Here is a 22,552-nt window from a genome sequence, read left to right as displayed (position 1 = left end):
TACTTCAACTCATGGTCGTAAACACATTAATTACAAATACGGGGAGGGGGGGGGGGTCTTATATATATATATCTTATATATATATATATATATATATATATATATATATATATATATATATATATATATATATATATATATATATATATATATAATCATGTACATGTACGCGTATATGTATATATCCAAACATTCCTTATGCCATGATTTTTCAAGGTCCTTGTTGATTAGGCAATGTGACTTTTAAGTATAAGTATACATGGTTTCTTTCAGGTATTTCTTATGAGCAGGTCCACCGCCTCTCCCACCCATCCACCTTTCTCCCAGATGAAATAGAAAAATCACATTATATATAGACATTTTGTTTTATTAGGAAGTGTCCACCCGATCCCCAAAATTTTAAACTCCTCCCCCCCTCCCCCCGCCGTGAAAAAGTGTGGTAGGAAACACATGTTGTATTTGGAAGACGCACTGTATACACGACACAGTTTCTAATCGAATAATAATATGTAGGTTTGGTGGAGTAGCCCGATAAAACATCGAATAATTTTAGCAGCTATTCAATATTGGATTAAGCTGTTTTTTTTATAGAAATAACCACTATAGATAGAAGTTACCACTAAAGTGCATGATTTATTTTACATTTAGAATATTAAATTTATTTAAATTTTATATTTCTTTTTTTGTATGATTAATGTTTAATAAAGTTAGTTTTAATATATATCGTAAAAGCAGATGTTACGTTCTTTAACATGATCATCTTGTATTACTGTAATAAATCATAGTAACTATATTGAGCGCATAGTAACTATATTGAGCGTTACCTCTCTTATTTGTTTTGTAATTTTATAAGGGAGGTAACTGCTGAGGTTATAAATCTGCTTTGATTTTTTTTAAAATCTATTTTACCAATAAACAAATTATTTTTTAAAAATTTGTAGTAAAACATTTATAGGTTCAAACAAAACAAATTATTTGTTAATCGTTATTGTGTGATGTGTAAACAATGAACAGTTTATTTATTTCAGTTTGACGTTTGGTGAAAGTCACCACAGGTTATTTTATATAGACGTCATTAAATCCACGGTTATGAAAACTACACATCTTTTATCACCTATTAATTATTAAAGAAATAATGAAAGTCAAAACGACCACCGACACAGTTCATACTGCAAGAGAGATAACTCAATGACTAACAGATCAGGGGAGATTAGTTCGAACCACAAATACTTGTTGACCTGGAGTTGTCTTTTAGTCCCCGTGAATCAGTATGCAAACAGAAATTGTTCTCCAAACTGGCATATCTTGTAATACTTATATGTGACAAGCACTGACATGTTCTGGTTTTTAACGACATAGAACAATATGACATGTTCTTTAATGTTCAGTCTGCTCAAAGTCTGGCATCTTTTCTAATACAGATCTGCTTGTAAAAAAATTCTGGTTTGTTTTCTGATACTGACATGTCTATATTCTCCTACAAGGAAATTCTGGTATCTTTCCTGTTAGAAATATCTCGTGTCCTCGCAACCAAAATGTTCAGCTCCACCCCCTAACCGTCACGTGACAATGTCCACCATCTCATTGTCCACCACGCCACGCCCATGTCCTTACAGCAGACTTGTGTCCTCTTCCTCCCCCGACTCCTCCGATTGCCTCCTCCTCCTTGACTGCTGGTCCCTGATCTCGAACTCGTCTGCTCAAAAAGTAAAATTTGGAAAACAATGTTCAAACAGTTCATAATAATATTTAAATGGTGGCAATTACAAACAGCAATAGCATTTGCAGTTTGTTAAAATGTAGGGGAGTTAACTCTCCTTTACAACCGACTATTGACAAACAATTATCTTAAGATTCATATAATTATATTTTTGTTAATTCAGCTATTTGCTTTTACTATTATCTATACTAAAAAACATTTTATAATTTCTATTGATACAAAATAAGCAAATGCATTAAATTGATTTATTGCTTAGCATTAAAAACAAATTATAAACAAAGTTTTATTGCTTCTCTTCCAATAATAAATTCTAAGAACCACTTTCAATATGTTCACTTCTGCTTCCCACTGATTGTTTTAAAAGGATACTAAAAATGATAACATTAATTAATAACAAAAGATAAAAGCATTAATTTAAAATATGTATTAATTAAAAGAATTAAAATTTATAAACAATATAAAGAAAAAAATAAATGTATGGTTATTGCTGTGGTCATAGCCTTTTGAAAGGTAAGGTTTGTTGTGAGGTGTCTCATTTTACTCTACATATCATCGATGCGACTTATATTATAACATTATGTTTTCTTTTAATCCCAAATTTATTTCAGCTTTAGTTTTAAACCCATACCTTTCAACCCACCCCACAGAAAAAAACTATCTTACTTTTTATCTTTACTTTTTATCTTACACTCCACGTAACATTGAATCATCATTTAATTGAATGGTTAAATTTTCAGGTTTAAAAAAAAATTAGACTTTTTGTATTATGTATAAGTAAACTATTTTCAATTGACGAAAGTTCATTTCAGAAAGAAGTATTATTGTAAATCTGTATCCAGTGTTTCTTCCAGACTTTTTTCTCCGGGGGGGGGGGGCACTTGAAATTTTAGGGGGGGGGGGCGGTAGACTTTCTTCGGGGGGGGGGGGGCGGACACTGTTAAAAGTATGTATTTTCTATATAAATTATATAAATTTCATTTCATTCGGGGGTGCGGTAAAAATTTTTCGGGGGGGCTTCGACCCCCCCCCCCCCCGAAAAGATGCCTGGAAGAAACTCTGTCTGTATCAGTCCTCTCAAGGCGTTGATGAAAACACTATAATACTAAGGGGTCAGCCATAAATGACGTCACGCTTTTTTGAACGATTTTTACCTCCCCCTCCCTCCACTCCCTCACATGTCGTCACAAAAAGCCAGACCACCCCTAAAATGACGTCACACCTCAGCCTACAACCACCCCCCCCCCCTCTAAATTGCTGTTGAATTTTTCTTAAAACATAGATATTTTTTTCAAAATCTTGTCAGAACTCTGTCAACACAGAGTATTTTGATCAATTCCTATTAAAATTTATTTAAACCATTTTTTGAAACGCGAATTAAAGGCTAAATCTTGTTTTCTAACATTGCTTTTTTATAATGGAAAAGTGTGACGTCACACCATCTGAACCCCCCCCCCCCCATCCCCCTCATCACACACCCTCACAAAATTACAGACCCCATCCCCCTTACGAGTGTAACGTCATTTATGGACGATCCCTAAAGCGAGCAAGACAAGTCAAACAGACGCTATAAATTACATGCGTGAGGCAATTTTTAAAAACTGAATGAAAAAAAAAATGTATAATTGTATTTTCGTCTCATCTTTATATTCTGACAATTGTTCGATGTATTAGCTATTCATTAGGTCCTTGTTGATATTATATACCGCCCCTTTATAACGACACAGTAGTTACTGAGAATATGGAATTTGGGAGTTCGTTCTCACCAGTGTTTCTTCCAGACTTTTTTTCCCGGGGGGTGTGGGGGGGGGGGGGCACTTGAAAGTTTCGGGGGGGGGGGCGGATTAAAATTTTCGGTGGGGCGGACACTGTTAAAAGTATATATTTTCTATATAAATTCCATTTCGTTTGGGGGGGGGGGGGCGGTAGACTTTCTTCGAGGGGTTGGGGGGGGGGGGGGAGGGGCGAAGAGCTGCCTGAAAGAAACTGTGGTTCTAGCCTCGAGCAAATGCTAGCCTAAGAGAAGGTCAAGCTGACCACGTTTCTGCAATTCTCTGATTGTTTCAATCGCCTAACAGATGGAGGATTAAAACGTCTGGAGCCATCTTTATAATTTTATATTTCTGGACGGCGTGGTCAGACGGTAGAGCTTACAACTGCTAAACCGAAAGTCTCGAGTTCGGAACCATGGCTGGAGAGTGTAGGACGTCCCTGGGTCCATTCAACTTTGACAGATGCTTGGCTCACATTAGGGAAACTAAAGGTGGCGAGGAATAGGTCTAATCACACTATCCCCATATATCTGCCCCGTTTGTCTTGGGCACGAACTGGAAAATACGACGACATCGCAAGGTAACCCGACAATTGCTGCAGGAATTCAAATGAGATCTTTCTGTAAGGTGATTTTTTTGTTTGTTGTTTTTTTTTATGGGGCGGGGTAGGTGTTCTAGCCATCTTTAACATTCAAACCACGACGATCTGCATAGTGTTCAAGTACACAATCCTCCCTTCCACTCCATCACCACCAACACTACCGCCATGAGCCTCTTGCCATGGGGGTAAATCAGGGTAAAAACAGACGCAAGACGTAGATGAAAGAAACAGACACAAGACAGATGAAAGAAACAGATACAAGACATAGATGAATAAAAAAAACAGACACTAGACATAGATGAATAAAAAAACAGATACAAGACATAGATGAAAGAAACAGACACAAGACATAGATGAAAGAAACAGACACTAGACATAGATGAATAAAAAAACAGACACAAGACATAGATGAATAAAAAAACAGACACTAGACATAGATGAATAAAAAAAAAACAGACACAAGACATAGATGAATAAAAAAAAACGGATACAAGACATAGATGAATGAAAAAAACATAGATGAAGAAAAACAGACATAAGACAGACGAAAAAAACATAAACAAGACAGATGAAAACAAAATGGCCACAAGACATAGATGAAGAAAAAAGACACAAGACAAAGAGAAAAAAAGACACAAGACAAAGACATAGATGGATATACGGGTGAATCGATCTCAAGACAGATAGAGAATGTGGTATGTAAGGACATGAATGCTCGCTATAACAAGACGCGAATAGATGAAGAGAATGAAAAGATGAAGAAATAAAAGAAAATAATCCTGTCTATACCGGCTGATGACACGATAGAGGTGATGGGGATGGGGGCGTAGTAGGGGCAGATAACTGAAGTTATAACGACAGATGAATAGCAATTGGGAAATAAATGAAGGGGAGGGGGGGGGGGCTTCAGATGAGTGGGTGTAAAAAGGCCCAAAACAAACAAATTTAAGTATTCTTAGATATAAAAAGTATTGCTTCATCGGCCTGCTCTTATATCTTAGCTAGTTCAAAGTAAAGTTTACCAGTATATGTGAGAAATTCCACCCAAACTTGAGCTTTGTGAAAATATCACACCACATTATAGAAATATAAGGTAACGCCGTACCTATTTAATTATCAGTGTATCATAACACCCTCAATCAGCCAGTATCACCAGTAGCCCTACACCTAAATGTTAACACCGTTCCTAGGTAATTATCAGTGTATCATAACACCCTCAATCAGCCAGTATCACCAGTAGCCCTACACCTAAATGTTAACACCGTACCTATTTAATTATCAGTGTATCATAACACCCTCAATCAGCCAGTATCACCAGTACACCGAAATGTTAACACCTTTCCTAGGTAATTATCAGTATATTGTGACACCCTAATTCAGTCAAAATCACTAGTACACCTAGATGTTAATAACACCTTTCCTAGGTAATTATCAGTATATTGTGACACCCTAATTCAGTCAAAATCACTAGTACACCTAGATGTTAATAACACCTTTTGCTAGGCAATTATCAGTATATTGTGACACCCTAATTCAGCCAAAATCACTAGTACACCTACACGTTAACAGAGGCGTAGCGACCCTTCCCGGCGCCCGGGGACAAACTTTTCGATTTGCACCCCCCCTCGAGATTTCTATTTGCACCCCCCCCCCCCTCAAACTTTCGATTTGCACCCCCACCTCGAGATTTTGATTTGCACCCCCCTCAAACTTTCAATTTGCACCCCCCCCCCCTCAACCTTTCAATTTATTTTTCCAACCCATTTTGGCGCCCCCTAAGCTCGGCGCCCGGGGACATATGTCCCCCCCCCGCCCCCCCCCCTCCCGCCCCCCCCCCCCTCGCTACGCTACTGCACGTTAATAACACCTTTTGCTAGGTAACTATTAATATATTGTAACACCCTAATTCAGCCAAAATCACCAGTTTTGTTTATAACAAAATACTCAGTGGCATTATAATCTGTGCATCTTTATGACAATATACAATTATACTGCACAATCTCATGTTAGGTTCTCTTATAATATAATACCACAGTCTGCTCGTCGGCAGGTTCAGGAGTTCTGTAGGATTAAAAAAATATCCTTTGCTTTTTAAAATATTATCTTAAACTATTAATACATTTTAATTAGTGTATCGGAACTGCTCCAAAAAGAGCCGATTTGTTAAAGTATATTTTTACGGGAAGAATTATTTCAAATACCATTTAATTTCTGATAAAAAAAAAACAATTACAATTTGCATTTTTTAAAATTAAGTAATACTTCATTTATAGCCAAGGGTACTATGTGTGCAAAAAAAATCTCCTCAGAGTAAAAAAATAATTATATATTTTAAGTTATATTTTCTACTTATACGTAATTATTAAGCTTTAGTATATATTTTAAAAGTAAAATGCTATTGTTTTTTTTCTTAGCCTCTAAAATTCATCCAGAATTTAAGTATAAATTTACTTTTAAAATACAACATCGAATTAGCAAAGATAAACAACCACAGCTCTAGCTTTGAAGATCAATTTTTCCCTAGCAATTTAGGTTCATACGAAATATATATCCATAAGCACAAGTGTTATATAAAGAAAGCTAAATTACAAAAACATGTTAACCTTCTTGTCTATAAATGTGGAAAATAAAGTCCCATACCAGCTTTCACACACAAAAAAGTCAAGCAACACTTCTATGAAAGTTATCGCCCTTGAAACAACACAGGTTTTTATACCACAGAACCAATCATGCGTGGAGAGATCGATGACCTACCGCAGGAGCTGTCTGAGTCTCCGCCGTCCGTGTCGTCACTTCCGCTGTGATCCTCCATGTCGTCATTGGCCGTCCTGGGTCGGCGTTCCATTGGCTCATAGGTGATGGACATGACAGTTTCGGTCACTGTGGACACAAGAGGTCAATAGGTCAATTATAGACACAAGAGTTCAATTATAGACACAAGAGTTCAATTATAGACACAAGAGTTTACTTATAGATAGAAGAGGTCACTGGGTCAATTATAGGCACAAGAGGTCAATTATAGACATAAGAGGTCAATAGGTCAATTATAGACACAAGAGGTCAATTATAGACATAATAGGTCAACTGAAACCACAAGAGGTCAGCTACAGACTTAAGAGGTCAGTTATAGACAAGAGGTGAATTAAAAAATAAGAGGTCATTTATAGACACAAGATGTCAATTATAAACACAAAAGGTCAATTAAAAAAATGGGAGTTCATTTATAGACACAAGGGGTAAATTAAAGACACCTAGTTGTGAATTATAGTCACAACAGGTCAATTATAAAGACACAAGAGATCAATTTTAGACACTGGGCGTCAATTATAGACACAAGAAATCAATATAGACACAACTAGTCATGCAAACAACAGATCGAGTATTGGAACAAAAGGCCAAATGTGGTCGTAACTTCTGTAGCTCATGAAAACAACAGGCCTGTAGTATTCGAAATGAGCGACATTTTAAAACGTCAAAGTTTTCCATCTTTATATAGATCTACTGCCAAGCGAAGGATGTGTCCTAAGCATGTAAAATCTACATGATGTGGCAGAGCTTTGTTGAATGAAGCCAAGTCAATTCTTAGTTTCAAACGTTGTCAATTTAAATATCAAAAGGTATTGTCTGAATCAAATTATTATAATGAAAAATAACGCAAGTATATATATATATATATATATATATATATATATATATATATATATATATAATGACCAAGCAAAGAAATGTATCATTGATGACGTTTCCCTCAAGAAAAGACCGCAAGGGGAGAGCAGCCAGCTTTACGGCCATTTACCGAAGTTGATGGGGTGTAAATTATTTCCAACTCAAGCGCGTACGTACTTGAGCGCATCAATACATTTGTGACGTCCCATTTGTGAGGGTCGAGAGCCGCCGGGGAAGGGGAGAGAACCCGAGCTTTTCTTTTATAGCCGCAGCTCTGATTGGTTATGCGGGGAACGGTATGCTACGTGACTCAGCCAAAATCACGTGCAATCACGTGTGAGCGTATTTGTTGTTTTTTTTTTTTTTTGGCTTACGAAGCAAGAAAGTATAGATTCGAATCTGATGTTGTACTATATCGATTTTTACTTCAATTTTTTAAAAATTAAATTAAAGAAGGTCATATGTTATAATTTAGAATAACAATCACAACATTGCACTTACGGGCATTGTTCTAATTCACTCTATACCCCCACTCTACTCTACTCTATCTCCCTCTTAGAAAGCATAACATCAGCTTTATTAATTAATTAATGTAATCAATGTATAACTTTCCTTAGGATAAAATACAAATTACGTTATAATCCACTATCTTACTAGACCTCAATCAACATTAAAAACAAGAAGCGGATCTCAAAACTAAAAACGATAAAAAACAGATATCAAAATTAACGAGTAAGCAACCCCTTGTACAATTTCAAATAGATCCCACAAATTAACAAATCGGTAGCAATCACAAATATTAACAAGTCAACAATGTAGGCCTATTCCGAAACCAAGTCAACAACTATCTGGAAACTTAGCTTCAACATTCATCCTAAATTCAACATCTACCATCCCGAAACTTAACATCCCAAAACTTAACATCCCAAAACTTAACATCCCAAAACTTAACATCCCAAAATTTAACATCCCAAAACTTAACATCCAAAAACATAACATCTCAAAACCTAACATCCCAAATCTTAACATCCCAAAACTTAACATCCCAAAACTTAACAAGTCAACATCTTCTTACACACGATTTAACAAATCCCGTAACTTAGCGATTCAATGCCCCATGAGACCGTATAACCGATTTTTTTATAAATGTCCAGCGATTGGCAACCCCTCAGTTGGAATAAAGACTCCATCCCAGTAGTCGCCGGCTCTATTCGGATATCTGCATATCAATGTCGTCTCCGAATCGACCGAATATTTACGCAAGTAGATAAAAATGAAATAGAGCTGAGCTCGAAATAACATAGGCAAACTGTACCCAATTCTTGGTTAATTTCCGGTGATGTCATTGAGTAGGATTGACGTCATTCTGTGCCAGAAAGTAGGTCTGACTTCATATTATAATTATAAATGTAGTAGAGGTCATAACCACGGCACATAAAGACACCAGAATTTTTTTTATAAAAATTATTTTAAAATTATACACGTTTATAAAATGAAAATCGAAAACGGAATCAATTATTTACATACCAAGGGGAATGAATGTAAATAGCGTTTAATTCCATTTACTAGGAGTCTGCCATCATTGGTTACTTTGAATTTCAGTGTATTAGCAAACTAGTAAACAACCCAAATGTTTTTATACTGCTGTATGTTCAAAATTCATTCATTCATTTCAAACATTATGAATTAGCTATTCAAAACCAATCGATTTTTTTGCTAATAATTCATGCATAGCTTATACATCCGCATATACAAAATGCGAAAGTATATTAAAAAATGCATAATTAATACATCTACAAATAAAAACTGAGAAAACGATGTATTAGTGTGTTTTTGTGTCTTTTAATAAAGAGAATTAAACACGACAGGCGAAAATGGATCTGCTTGCGACTATTTGCCTCCATTTGATTAACATTACATACATTGGATTAATTTTTCACATATGGTGTTTGCATTATATCCACTGAATAAGAATTATAATAAAATTAAAATATAATTAGTATCGTCTTGCATATGCCTATTACATGTGTACAATTCAGCGTCCCAACCTCTTAGGTTAGTCGAACATCAATGTTAATATTAAATTTCGTTACCGAAGACAACTTTTTTATTCAGACGAGGGTTCGTGACGTCATTGACCCAGGAAAGTCAGGCTGCTTACTTAAGCCGAGACTGGAGCCATCCGTCTCTGCTGAATCAGTGAATGGCCACACTTCGCCACCTACACTTCCGGGGGGCGGCACCCGTCTTCATTGCTTACCGATCGTTAAGCGTCACCAGGGCCGATAATTCAAACAAATCGACTTCGCTGAGTTGCCTCCCTTTTTTAAATTCAATGCAAAGAAACGAGAGGAAGCCTGATAATGTTGGTAGACGGTTCGAGAAACTGATGGTACTACAACATGTGTAGTTGTTGTTGCTTTTTTAACATTATTTGGTTAGTATATATATATATATATATATATATATATATATATATATATATATGTATATATATATATATATATATATATATATATATATATATATATATATATTATATATATATATATTATATATATATATATATATATATATATATATATATATATATATACATATATAAATATACCTATACCTAAAAGAAATTTAAACGGATTATCTTGCTTAACCTTTAACCCAATATTTGCGCTCTTACCCAAAATCTACTCATAGTCTTTTAACTGCATATGACCTTATTGCTTAAACCAACCCTACGAACCGTTAAGGAAAAAACAACTATACGAATATAACGGTATGGCGAATCGATGATGCATAGATTTAATTCTTTAATGCATGAAGAAAAACCCAAAGAAAAACAAGCATTTTAGCAGCCACTTTACTGCCCACTACTAGCATAATGTAAAACTATAAATACATCAACAAATACCAAAAATATCCAAACCCGCATGCGCTGTGACGTTAATCTTCTTCTCTACATGCGCGCTATAGAAAAAAATACTGCGAGATAAATAATTTCTACAGCATCTTCAAGCATAGAACATTTGCGAGATAGATAATTTCTATAGCGTCTTCAAGGATTGAACATTTGCGAGATAAATAATTTCTACAGCATCTTCAAGCAATGCAACATTTGAAAAGGTTCACAAAACCTCACGCCCTCTGATCCTAATGGCCGATCAATATTTAATCACAACTTGGCGGAGCCGTAGAAATGCAGGACAAGTTCGGGATCGATTCTCGGCCAGTCGAAGATAAAGTTTCAATTTTTTATCGCCCAAGTTTTGATCGGTGTTTAAAGATAACTAATGAATCATTTAAAGTCTGATATTAGGTCTCTTAATGTTGGGCGGAAATGGAATTTGATAATTTACATTAATGACTGATGAATGCTAACTATACATATATATATATATATATATATATATATATATATATATATATATATATATATATATATATATATATATATATAAACGTATATATACAGGACAGGGGCTACATCAAATGCTGAGAAATAAGTTTTCTATAATCGCAATATAATGAAACTTAATGTCTGACAACCGGAAATATGTAAATAAAATCACATAAAACCTCACAACCATTGCTGTTTTAACTTTAGCCATTCTTCAAATATATATAAAACAAGAGGTGGGTTACTGACCACATTAGGTCTACATGTTAACTGTATAGAATCTACTTGTTTTTTTTAAACAACATTAGGTCCATATCTTAACTGTATAGAATCTGCTTGTTTGGAGTTTTGAAACAACATTAGGTCCATATCTTAACTGTATAGAATCTACTTGTTTTGAGTTTTTAAAGAACAGTAGGTCTATAGTATGTTAACTCTACAGAATATACTTGTTAAGAGTTTCTTAACTAACAAAAAATAAAATTCACATTAATCAACTCCTAAAAATATTCTAAGAAAAAAAAACATACTAGCTTTCTGTATTACTTGTCGCATAACTTATACACAACCCCAATCTTGTGAATGGAAGAAACGATTCTCCTCGCTGTCAAAAAAATTGAGTAACTATCTCAGACTCGACCATAATGTACTGAAGAGGAATTGGAACTAGACTCATACATACGTTTTTTTTTTTTTATACACACGACCTAGCACTGATCTGTCTGATTTTGGGAGTAGGTGTGGGGTACAGGGGTGGGGGTGGTACAGGGGTGGGTTGGGGTGGAAATGAGGGTACATATTGCCTCAGGGAAGAAGGTCAGCTAAAGTAGGCAACAAGCGGCAACAGACGGCAAGAGACGGGCAACGGACAGCCAATTGTAATCAGATTGCAACATCCCAGTATTTTTTTAACTGGTTAGCTCATTCTTAATTGTAGCTTTTCTGTTTTTTTTCTCTGACACCTACACCTCTGCTACATATTATTACAACGAGCTCTGTGATGATAAGGTGACATAGGTGATGGTGCTTTCTATATAGTAAATATAAAATAGGTCGTAAATTTTTGTATAATGCATATGTAGCATATATGTACTGTTAATGATGTTATATGGGTCTAAAGACATAACGTTTTGTTTGAAATGTGAATGTTTGTAGATTTTAATGTTTTAAGGGGTAAGAGTATTGCTTATAAACCTTGAAAACCATTGTTGTTTTTCATATAACACAATATTGTTTGTTTAGAGGATGTGAGATAAAATGTGTTTTGGGGCATGAGAATACACACACACACACAAACACATATTAACACACATACATACACACACACACACATATATATATATATATATATATATATATATATATATATATATATATATATATATATATATATATATATATATTATATATATATATGTATATATATATATATATATATATATATATATATATATATATATATATAATATATATATATATATATATATATATATATATATATATATATATATAATATGAAGTGTGAACATTTGTATGTTTTAAATGTAAAATGTGGCATACAAACTGTGAAAAAAAATACGAGAATGTACATGAACTTGCCATAGTGAATTATCCAAGTGCAATGTTGAATGTCCTTCACCCATTATGTGACGCTCTGCATTGTTAAAACATGGCAACCCGAACTAATGAACTAGATGGCCCGGACTTGAGTAGACTAATGGCCACTTGCAGTCGGCCATTAACACCCCGGAGGGAATCCAGCTGTAGCCTCAAGAGTCATGTGACAGCTAGCTGACAAGTGGGTTCGCCTTCGACCTTTCTCGGCTAGGTTGATTGGATCTCCGATTGGCGGAAATCGTTCAACATGAAGGTCAAGTGTGACGTTAAGGGGAGTTCAAAGGTCGTCAAAACTACAATCAGTGATTGTAACCAATGTACGGTTCGTGACACTAGTGCCCTAGATGTCAGTCAGTAGAGCTGTTTACGTTTCCAGAATGTGACACACTAGGTCAACCATCAGTGTTTCTTTTAGACTTTTTTCTCCGGGGAGAGGGGGGGCCTTCAAAATGTTCGGGGTTGAGGGGGGCAGTGTTTGGTGGGGGGCTGTGTTGGGGGGCGATGTTGGGGGGGGGGGGCGGACTCAATTTATATAACTTCTATTTCGTTCGGGGGGGGGGGGTTTAGCCCTTTTTCGGGAGGGTTACGCCATATATATATAAATATATATATATATATATATATATATATATATATATATATATATATATATATATATACATATTTCCTATATTTCCTATTAATGCTCTTAAGCCAATGGTTGTAGTTACAACAGGCTTATTTTGAAAGATCTGGGATGACTGGACTTTTCTAAGAATATCAACAGGGCGCATTATTCTGCAATAGACAGTTCATCCAAGAAACGTCTGTTTTCAATCAACATTTACCGATCTGAAATTCGTAACGTTTTCAGATTTTTGTGTGTATGCTTTAAGCTTTCAGATTTTTGTGTATGCGTTAATTATAAAATATCACTGTGATATTGCACAGTTTACTTGGCATATTTTTTAATGATTTTATATTAACAAAATATTTTTACCCTTCCCTTTTATATCACTCAGCTTCTCAATATTACAATCAAAGACAGGTCATGCTGACCCCCAGGGATACAATTGGATCGTTGGATAATCCAATCATGGCGTTAAAAGAATACATTTTTATCCTTAATCTTCCAATTGAATAGATCCAATTATGACCTGGGCATTTTAGGAGTCCGCGCGATCGCTTGAGAAATTTCATCAAGCTGATTAACCCCTAGAAATGACGCTCATATTGTTGTATTTGTGTTTATATTAATAAGCTGCATTAATTTAATTGTTTACTAGACGTCCGTCAGATTATTGTTGCAGTTTCACGTGTTCATCTAGAATTGCAGTTTGCCAAAAATAAAGGTGTAGAATCAGTTTAATTTAGAGTAGTGTATTGGCTAGATGTCTCCGAGTCCACTCAGCTCTGATGGGTGTCTGACTCACGTTAGGGAAACAAAGGCAGCTGGGCATAGTGCTGACCATACTATCACTTCATATGTCGCGGTCTCTGAAGCAAATAAACTTTACTTCATCTGCCCCATGATGAGATGATTGGCTAGATGTGGTCGGGAGGAAACGCTCAAATGTTGTCTTTTTTTACAAGCTTTTATTTAACTCACTTCCTCGTCAGTCTGTCTGTCTGTCTTGACGGAAACGCAGGAGTGAAAATTCGGACAGTTCTACTTGACCGATACGATTCACAGTTGGCACGTGGGTCAAGACATGAAGACAATGCAATCTGAAACTAAATTTGACTTAATTGGATGCCTAATTAATTTTTTATGAATTAATTAAAATTTGGACCGAATTAGTAGGCATGTCTAGCCAACCACACCACACGCGTCATCAATAGCTGCGCCATCACGACCACGTAATGGCTGCGTTCAAAAACCATTGCGCGCCTACTGAACGTGATATTCAGTAGGCGCGCAATGGTTTTTAGTCATGTAACTCTATTGTAGATAAAACATGTAAAGTACTGAAAAAAAAATTCATAAAAAACGTTTTAATAACAAGCTTTTATGTAATGATGCACTAAAAAGTAGAAAATAAATTATAGACTACTATTTAAATAACTATAAAGAAAAGCGTGGGTGTCTTCCTTAACATTAGTAAAGGTATCCAATAGATACTAAAGTGACCCACGCTTTTCTTTATAGTTATTTAAATAGTAGTCTATAATTTATTTTCTACTTTTTAGTGCATCATTACATAAAAGCTTGTTATTAAAACGTTTTTTATGAATTTTTTTTTCATGTTTTTAGTTCAGTCACCGACCTAACCAACGCTAATGGCAATGTGGTTAGGTCAAGGATAGTATAGGACGGTCTGGACATTGTGGAGCCATAGATTTGGAACATGTAACGTGGAAGCAAAACTCTACATCCCCTTCTGTGTGAGGCATCAAAAGCACTAAGCAAGCAATTTTCTTTTCAATGTTTAAATATTTGTTTTCGAAATTGTTTTTAAAATTGATGACTGCCCGATTGACATTGTTTTCAAACATCATTATTATTAAAGGTCATGTTGGTCCCAAAATTACTCTATTTGGGCCCTTTACTACCTAATTCTGATCACATAATTAGTCAAGCTAGTTCATTGACTACGTCATGTTGGTCAAATATTTTTCTCCTGTTTTAAGGTCATGTTGGTCAAATATTTTCCTACTGATCTAAGAACATGTTGGTCAAATAATTTCCTTCTGATCTAAGGTCATGTTGGTCAAATAATTTCCTTCTGATCTAAGGTAATGTTGGTCAAATAATTTCCTTCTGATCTAAGGTAATGTTGGTCAAATAATTTCCTTCTGATCTAAGGTCATGTTGGTCAAATAATTTCCTCCTGATCTAAGGTCATGTTGGTCAAATAATTTCCTTCTGATCTAAGGTCATGTTGATTTAAGGTCATGTTGGTCAAATAATTTCCTCCTGGTCTAAGGTCATGTTGGTCAAATAATCTCCTCCTGGTCTAAGGTCATGTTGATTTAAGGTCATGTTGGTCAAATAATTTCCTCCTGATCTAAGGTCATGTTGATTAAAGGTCATATTGGTCAAATAATTTCCTTCTGATCTAAGGTCATGTTGGTCAAATAATTTCCTTCTGATCTAAGGTCATGTTGATTTAAGGTCATGTTGGTCAAATAATCTCCTCCTGGTCTAAGGTCATGTTGGTCAAATAATCTCCTCCTGGTCTAAGGTCATGTTGGTCAAATAATCTCCTCCTGGTCTAAGGTCATGTTGGTCAAATAATCTCCTTCTGATCTAAGGTCATGTTGGTCAAATAATTTCCTTCTGATCTAAGGTCATGTTGGTCTAAGGTCATGTTGATCCCATAACTTCCTCCCAGCAGATGTTCTGCAGGAGAATTTTCTAATTATATTTCCAGTTGCGTTTTGTGTTGCCCTGGAGGAGTTTTCGAAGTTTCTCTAGCTGTGTTTATTGGTTTTCTAAAAGTGTCCTCCCCACCTCTTTCTATAATGTTTTACTAATGAGCTGATAATTGACCACAGTCAGAGTTACAGTGTATTTATAACTGCAGCGTCTTTAGAATAAACATTGTTTTAATTCTGAAACACCATTGTAAGATAGTTTATATTGGAAGATATGGAAGATATCCTATTATAACCGTGACATTTCAGCTAAACATTTTAATTTCATTATAAAATCACTCATTAAAATCAGCCTCAACAGCCCAAACAGCGAATCGACATTAGTGCGTCCACCAAATATTCACATTCGATAATTTGACTTATTTCTTTTATTTTGCAGATACACGGTGACTGTCATACATACTGTTTCAACGGTAGACTAAACAATTGTACTGAGTCAAATCCTAATTGTACACAGTAACTTTTATAACAGATTCATATATAACATTATCCCATTCACACCAGCATTGATTTCTCGCAGTCTATCTTTCTCTTGGCTAGCACTCAATTCTGTATGGAATAAAAGTCTCCTTCAGCCATTGTGTATCAAGTATTTAGAATTCAGATTTCTCACTCTCTATCTATCTCTTGACTGGCACAAAACTCTGGAATAAAAGTCTGGAATAAAAGTCTCCCTTCAGCCGTTGTGGAAAAAGTCCTTAAAAAGCAGATGCGTCCCTCGGACCCAGAGACGACCTCGGCTAATCTAGCAGACGTGAGGCTCTGGTGCACCGACGCGCACATTTCCCGTGGGGGCAGTGACGTTTGACAGATAACGACTTCAGACCAAAGATGGCGGCTAAGACCATCCCGGTGTTACATACTGCCAGACAGAGGGGTAATTTTAGCTGTTGTGTGAGGTAACTTTAGAGTATTGTATTTGAATTTGAGGCGGCATTACGTACTACCAGACAGAGGGGTAATTTTAGCTGTAGTGTGAGGTGACTTTAGGGTATTGTACTTCAATTTGAGGCGGCATTACCTTCACGTAGAAAGATGGGTCACTTTAGCTTTTGTCTAAAGTGACTTTATAGTCCTTGAATTAGAAGCGGCATTACATACTAACAGACAGAGGGGTCATTTTTACCATTTGTGTGAGGTGACTTTAGGGTATTGTTCTTGAATTTGAGCTTAGGTTAGGTTATCGCTCACATATACTTAGGCTTATTCCTATTATGCTTAAGCAGCTAACCATATTTAAGTTCTATTTGGGTCCGAACCTAAAACATAAGGATCAGTGACAACCAGCTTTTCCACACGACCACGCCACATATAAGTTAGCTTGGTGTGTTGACATTCATAAACTCTGTCTATTTCTTTATGTAGTTAATGTTAACAATTTGATGATGTTTTGTTATGTTATGAAAATTCAAATCAGAAATGTTGGAATTTTATTCAATCAGTATTTTTTCTTTATCCGTTATGTACAGTACATTTTATAAACACGACCCATGCTTTCTTTACAGTGATGCAAATAGTAGTGCAGTATTATATATTTACTAGATAAATGGCCCGTTGAGGAAGGGTACAACGGGCGCTAGGCTGATAGTGCTGTCTCTTTTCTCTAAACTAAAACCAACCCACCCCCCCACACACCACCCCCACCCCCACCCCCCCCCCGACCCCCAGACACCACCCCCACCCCCACCACACACCACCCCCACCCCCACACACCATCCCCACCCCCCACCCCCACCCCCCACCCCCACCCCCCTCCACACACCGCCCCCCCCACCCCACCCCTCCAACCCCCCCCCTCCACCGCCCCCCCCCCCCCAAAAAAAACCATGTCTACCGTCCCATTCAACGAAATATAATTATATACTTTTTCCAGTGTCCGCCCCCTCCCAGAAAATTCTACCCCCGCCCCCGAAAATTTCAAGTACCCCCACCCCTCTCCGGGGAGGAAAAAGTCTGAAAGAAACACTGAAACCAACCCACCCCCCACACACCACCCCCACCCCCACACACCACCCCCACCCCCACACACCATCCCCACCCCCCACACACACCACCCCCTCCACACACCGCCCCCCCACCCCCACCCCCCACCCCTCCAACCCCCCCCCTTCTCCACCGCCCCCCCCCCCCCAAAAAAAACCATGTCTACCGTCCCATTCAACGAAATATAATTATATACTTTTTCCAGTGTCCGCCCCCTCCCAGAAAATTCTACCCCCGCCCCCGAAAATTTCAAGTACCCCCACCCCTCTCGGGGAGGAAAAAGTCTGAAAGAAACACTGAAACCAACCCACCCCCCACACACCACCCCCACCCCCCACACACCACCCCCACCCCCCCCACACACCCCCCCCCACCCCTCCACACACCCCCCACCCACCCCTCCACCCCCCCCCCCCCCCAAAAAAAACATGTCTACCGTCCCATTGCAAGAAAACCACTTTTTAGATTAGACACATTAATTTTATTATAGAGTATCGATGAGGAAATTTCTTTTGAGTTGGGGAGGGGGAGGGGCTCAGACGTTCTTACGCGGGGGGTGGGGCTTCGCCCCTACCCGAAGAATTGTATGCAAGAAACTCTTCACGCAAACCACTTAGATTAGACCAAATTGCCTTTGTATTGAATATGTTTACTCGATAATCAATGACGTCATATAACTGTGTGCACTCTCTGGGTTTGAGATTATTTTCTACTCTGTGCGCTAAATGTGTCGACGTCATACTTCGTTTTTCGAATTACTGTGCATGTTTTTAAATTGCTTGTCTTTTCTCTAGAGCGTTCTTGTCAGACAGATAGATAGATAGAGAGACAGCGAAACTATTATTATAGACGAGAAAAATGGCCCGTTGAGGAAGGATACACCGGGCGCTAGGTTGATAGTGCTGTCTCTTTTCTCTAAACTAAAACCAACCCACCCCCCCCCCACACACACACACCACCCCCCCCACCCCCACCCCACACCCACCACACACACCAGCCCCCCACCCCACCCACCGCCACCCACCCCCACCCCACCCCACCCACCCCCACCCCACCCCCACCCCCCAAAAAACATGTCTACCGTCCCATTCAACGAAATATAATTATATACTTTTTCCAGTGTCCGCCCCCTCCCCGAAAATTTTACCCCCGCCCCCGAAAATTTCAAGTACCCCCACCGCTCTCCGGGGAGGAAAAAGTCTGAAAGAAACACTGGTGTCGCGCTTAGCCACTACCCGAAGAATTGCATTAAAGAAATTGCAAGAAAACCACTTTTTAGATTAGACACATTAATTAGGCGGTAATTTTATTATAGAATATCGATGAAGAAATTTCTTTTGAGTTGGGGAGGGGGGGGGGGGGCTCAGACGTTCTTACGCGGGGGGTGGGGCTTCGCCCCTACCCGAAGAATTGTATGCAAGAAACTCTTCACGCAAACCATTAAGATTAGACAACATTTCCTTTTTATTCAATGTTAACGCAAAAATCAATGACGTCATATAACTGTGAGCACTCTCTGGGTTTGAGATTATTTTCTACTCTGTGCTAAATGTGTCGACGTCATACTTCGTTTTTCGAATTACTGTGCATGTTTTTAAATTGCTTGTCTTTTCTCTAGAGCGTTCTTGTCAGACAGATAGATAGATAGATAGATAGAGAGACAGCGAAACTATTATTATAGATAGAAATCTATTTTATTGTCTTTATTTTGGTGCCTACACAAAAGCTGTTATTATGAATTTATTTATTTAATGGCACTGTTCCTTTCGTTTACGTTCTGATTTAAATACAGTCGCATCACTAGATAATCTCAAGTTATTTAAAAGACCAGAAACGACAATCTACATCCAACTTTCTGACGATGTAATGCTACGACCGTTGTACAATTTTAATTAAAGAACCACAATCTATAATCAACAATGATACAACATTTCTTTTTCAATTTTATATAGCCACAATCTATACCCAACTTTCTGAAGATTCAATGATACAACTTTCTTAAAAATTTAATTTAAAGAAACAAAATCAATAACCAACATATCTGTCGATACAACAATGATACAACTTTTTATACAAACACAATCTATACCCAACTCAAGGTCTTTTGAATAATACAACATTTTTTTCCAATTTTATAGAACAGCAATCTAAAACCAACTCTTATTCTTTTTAATGATACAACATCTTTAGAACTTTAAAGAACTACAATCTATATCAGACTCATTGTAATTATACTTTCCTTTTTTTTTCAACTTTTAAGAACCACAATTTATACCCTACTCTTTAAAATGATACTATCTTTTTTCAACTCTAAACAATCTTAATCTTTACCCAACTCTCAGTTGGTTTCATGATACCACCTTCTTACAACTTTAAAGGACACAACCCAGACCCAAGTCTCTGTCAACTTAATGACATCCATTTGCCGGCAGTGCCTGGGCTGGATGTGCCACAAGGGGGCGCTGTTTCTTCAGATTATTATTATCGTATTAAAATTTCCAACTCGTCTGAAAGTAATTGCTTCGGATTTCTCAGACAAAAGACGGCGATGCCAGCCGGTTAGAACACACTTCCGGGTTTTAAAAGAAAAATATCTTAGTTTTGACTTGACCGAAAAAAATCAATTTTTAAAATTGGCTGTTTTTATCAATAATAACACCGAGCAGGATAATCAAAGCTAGAATTTAAAAATTACATTTGATTAAAGGTGGTGAATTTCTTTTATAAAAACAAACGAAATTGATTTATTATCTTTAATTATCTTTTAATTAACGTAAGCCTCGAAGTTAAAATAAATGGATATTTTTATAAATTCTATATTACGTACATCTGTACGCACATGTGTAACTGTTTTCCTATTTCTCAAATCACACACACGTACACACAAACACACATACCCGACGCTTTATTCCAGGACAAAAATATTTTAGTATTGACGTATGACGTCATCGGCTGAAAATATCGGAAACGGCAACTCGTCTGCCAAGAAAGTTGACCCCCATTGTCCGAGAAGGGGTTTCCTACAGTGGTGGAGCGGCGGACGCGCTAATCTCCCTTTTGACGAATTGGTTCCTAGGGTTGGCCCGGTATTTTTTACTCGGCCCCAGTTGGCTCTTTCTTAAGTGTGTGTTTTGTTGGTGCTTGTAAATGCGTATGTGTTGTTGGTTCTTGTAAATGTGAATGTTTTGTTGGTTCTTATAAATGTGAATGTTTTGTTGGTTCTTATAAATGTGAATATTTTGTTGGTTCTAATAAATGTGAATGTTTTGTTAGTTCTTATAAATGTGAATGTTTTGTTGGTTCTTCTAAATGTCTGTGTTTTGTTGGTTCTCGTTAATGTGAATGTTTCGTTGGTTCTTATAAATATGTAGGTTTTGTCGTGTCTTATAAATGTGTATGTTTTGTAGGCTCGTATATAAGTGTATGTTTTGTCGGCTCTTATATATGTCTGTTATGTTGGCTCTTTTATGTTTCTATGTTATGTTGGCTCTGATAAACGTGTATGTTTTATTATCTCTGGTAAAACTGTTGATGCGTAGAACTAAAGTTCCGTATTTGAATAGCGTTTTTATTGCCTGTTTTAGCATCTCTTGCAACATCTGTGTGTGAGAGAGTGTGTAGGGGGGAGGTGGTGTGGGGGTGGGAAAGTGAGTTGGGGGGATGTGTGGAGTGTGTCTTCAATCTTTAAAGTAAAACAAATGTGCTGTTTTTACTTAATGTGGATTCGTTGTTGCCAATCATTGGAGCGGATGATTGTGGTTTGTTTATTAAAATTTCGCTTTGAACTTTAATTCTATATGCTCGATCTCCTGCATTACAATTCATACACTCATCCTGTTAAACAGGTAGGCAGTGGGTAATAAAGTTATCATGAAATGGAAAACATAGAGATAGTTAGGGTATTGTACTTCATTTTGAGGCGGCATTACATCCTCAAAAAATATCAAGAACACCTTACAGGCCTGCTCTAGTTATTACATCTGCGCTGGTTCGATGTCTGAGACCTTCCCTTTCGTAGTCAGCCTATGTGCGTTTCATTAAGGGGAGCTACAGTCCCATTGCACCCCTGCCATATTACTCTGAATAAAACACACTTTTGTCTAATTTTAATTGAATATCTTAAAACAAAAATCAAAACGTCGGTTATTACCGAAAACAAATTATTGTAATTGGCTAAAAATATTATTTGTGTAACATTGTTTTAAAGCCGACATCTGAAAGTGCAATTGTAGACATGTAATTAAACTTTTTTTTTTACCTCAATCATGATTTTTTTTCCCCCAGCCAAGCCATCGCTATCCATTCCCTCGACTTGACATCTCATTAAGACAAGCACACAGACGTAGAAACATTGATAAGACAATTTTCTTAATTAAACCTGACGGGTTTAGAGCTCCACACAAACATTAAATAACGGGTTTTTTTACGAACAGAATACGGAGAGT

General features: G+C 36.9%; 1 protein-coding gene across 2 annotated transcripts in view; it reads right to left on the bottom strand.

Moving 5' to 3' along the window:
* Positions 1-1,414: 1,414 nt before the first annotated feature.
* The window catches only part of LOC131940945 (uncharacterized), a 116,869-nt gene continuing 95,731 nt past the window's right edge, over positions 1,415-22,552 (bottom strand). For both annotated transcript variants that reach the window (XM_059299886.1, XM_059299876.1), the window contains exons 5-6: positions 6,845-6,970; positions 1,415-1,696 (exon numbers count right to left, since the gene is read on the bottom strand). In XM_059299886.1, coding sequence (XP_059155869.1) covers positions 1,611-1,696; positions 6,845-6,970 — 212 coding nt within the window. In that variant the 3' untranslated portion in view covers positions 1,415-1,610. The remainder of the gene's footprint in view (positions 1,697-6,844; positions 6,971-22,552) is intronic.

The sequence above is a fragment of the Physella acuta genome, unplaced genomic scaffold (genome assembly GCF_028476545.2).
Source record: "Physella acuta isolate Inbredline_101_S28 unplaced genomic scaffold, ASM2847654v3 ptg000026l, whole genome shotgun sequence".
Lineage (NCBI taxonomy): Eukaryota > Metazoa > Mollusca > Gastropoda > Physidae > Physella > Physella acuta.
Note: the sequence above shows the minus strand (reverse complement) of the source record. Positions and strands in the feature narration are given on the sequence as shown.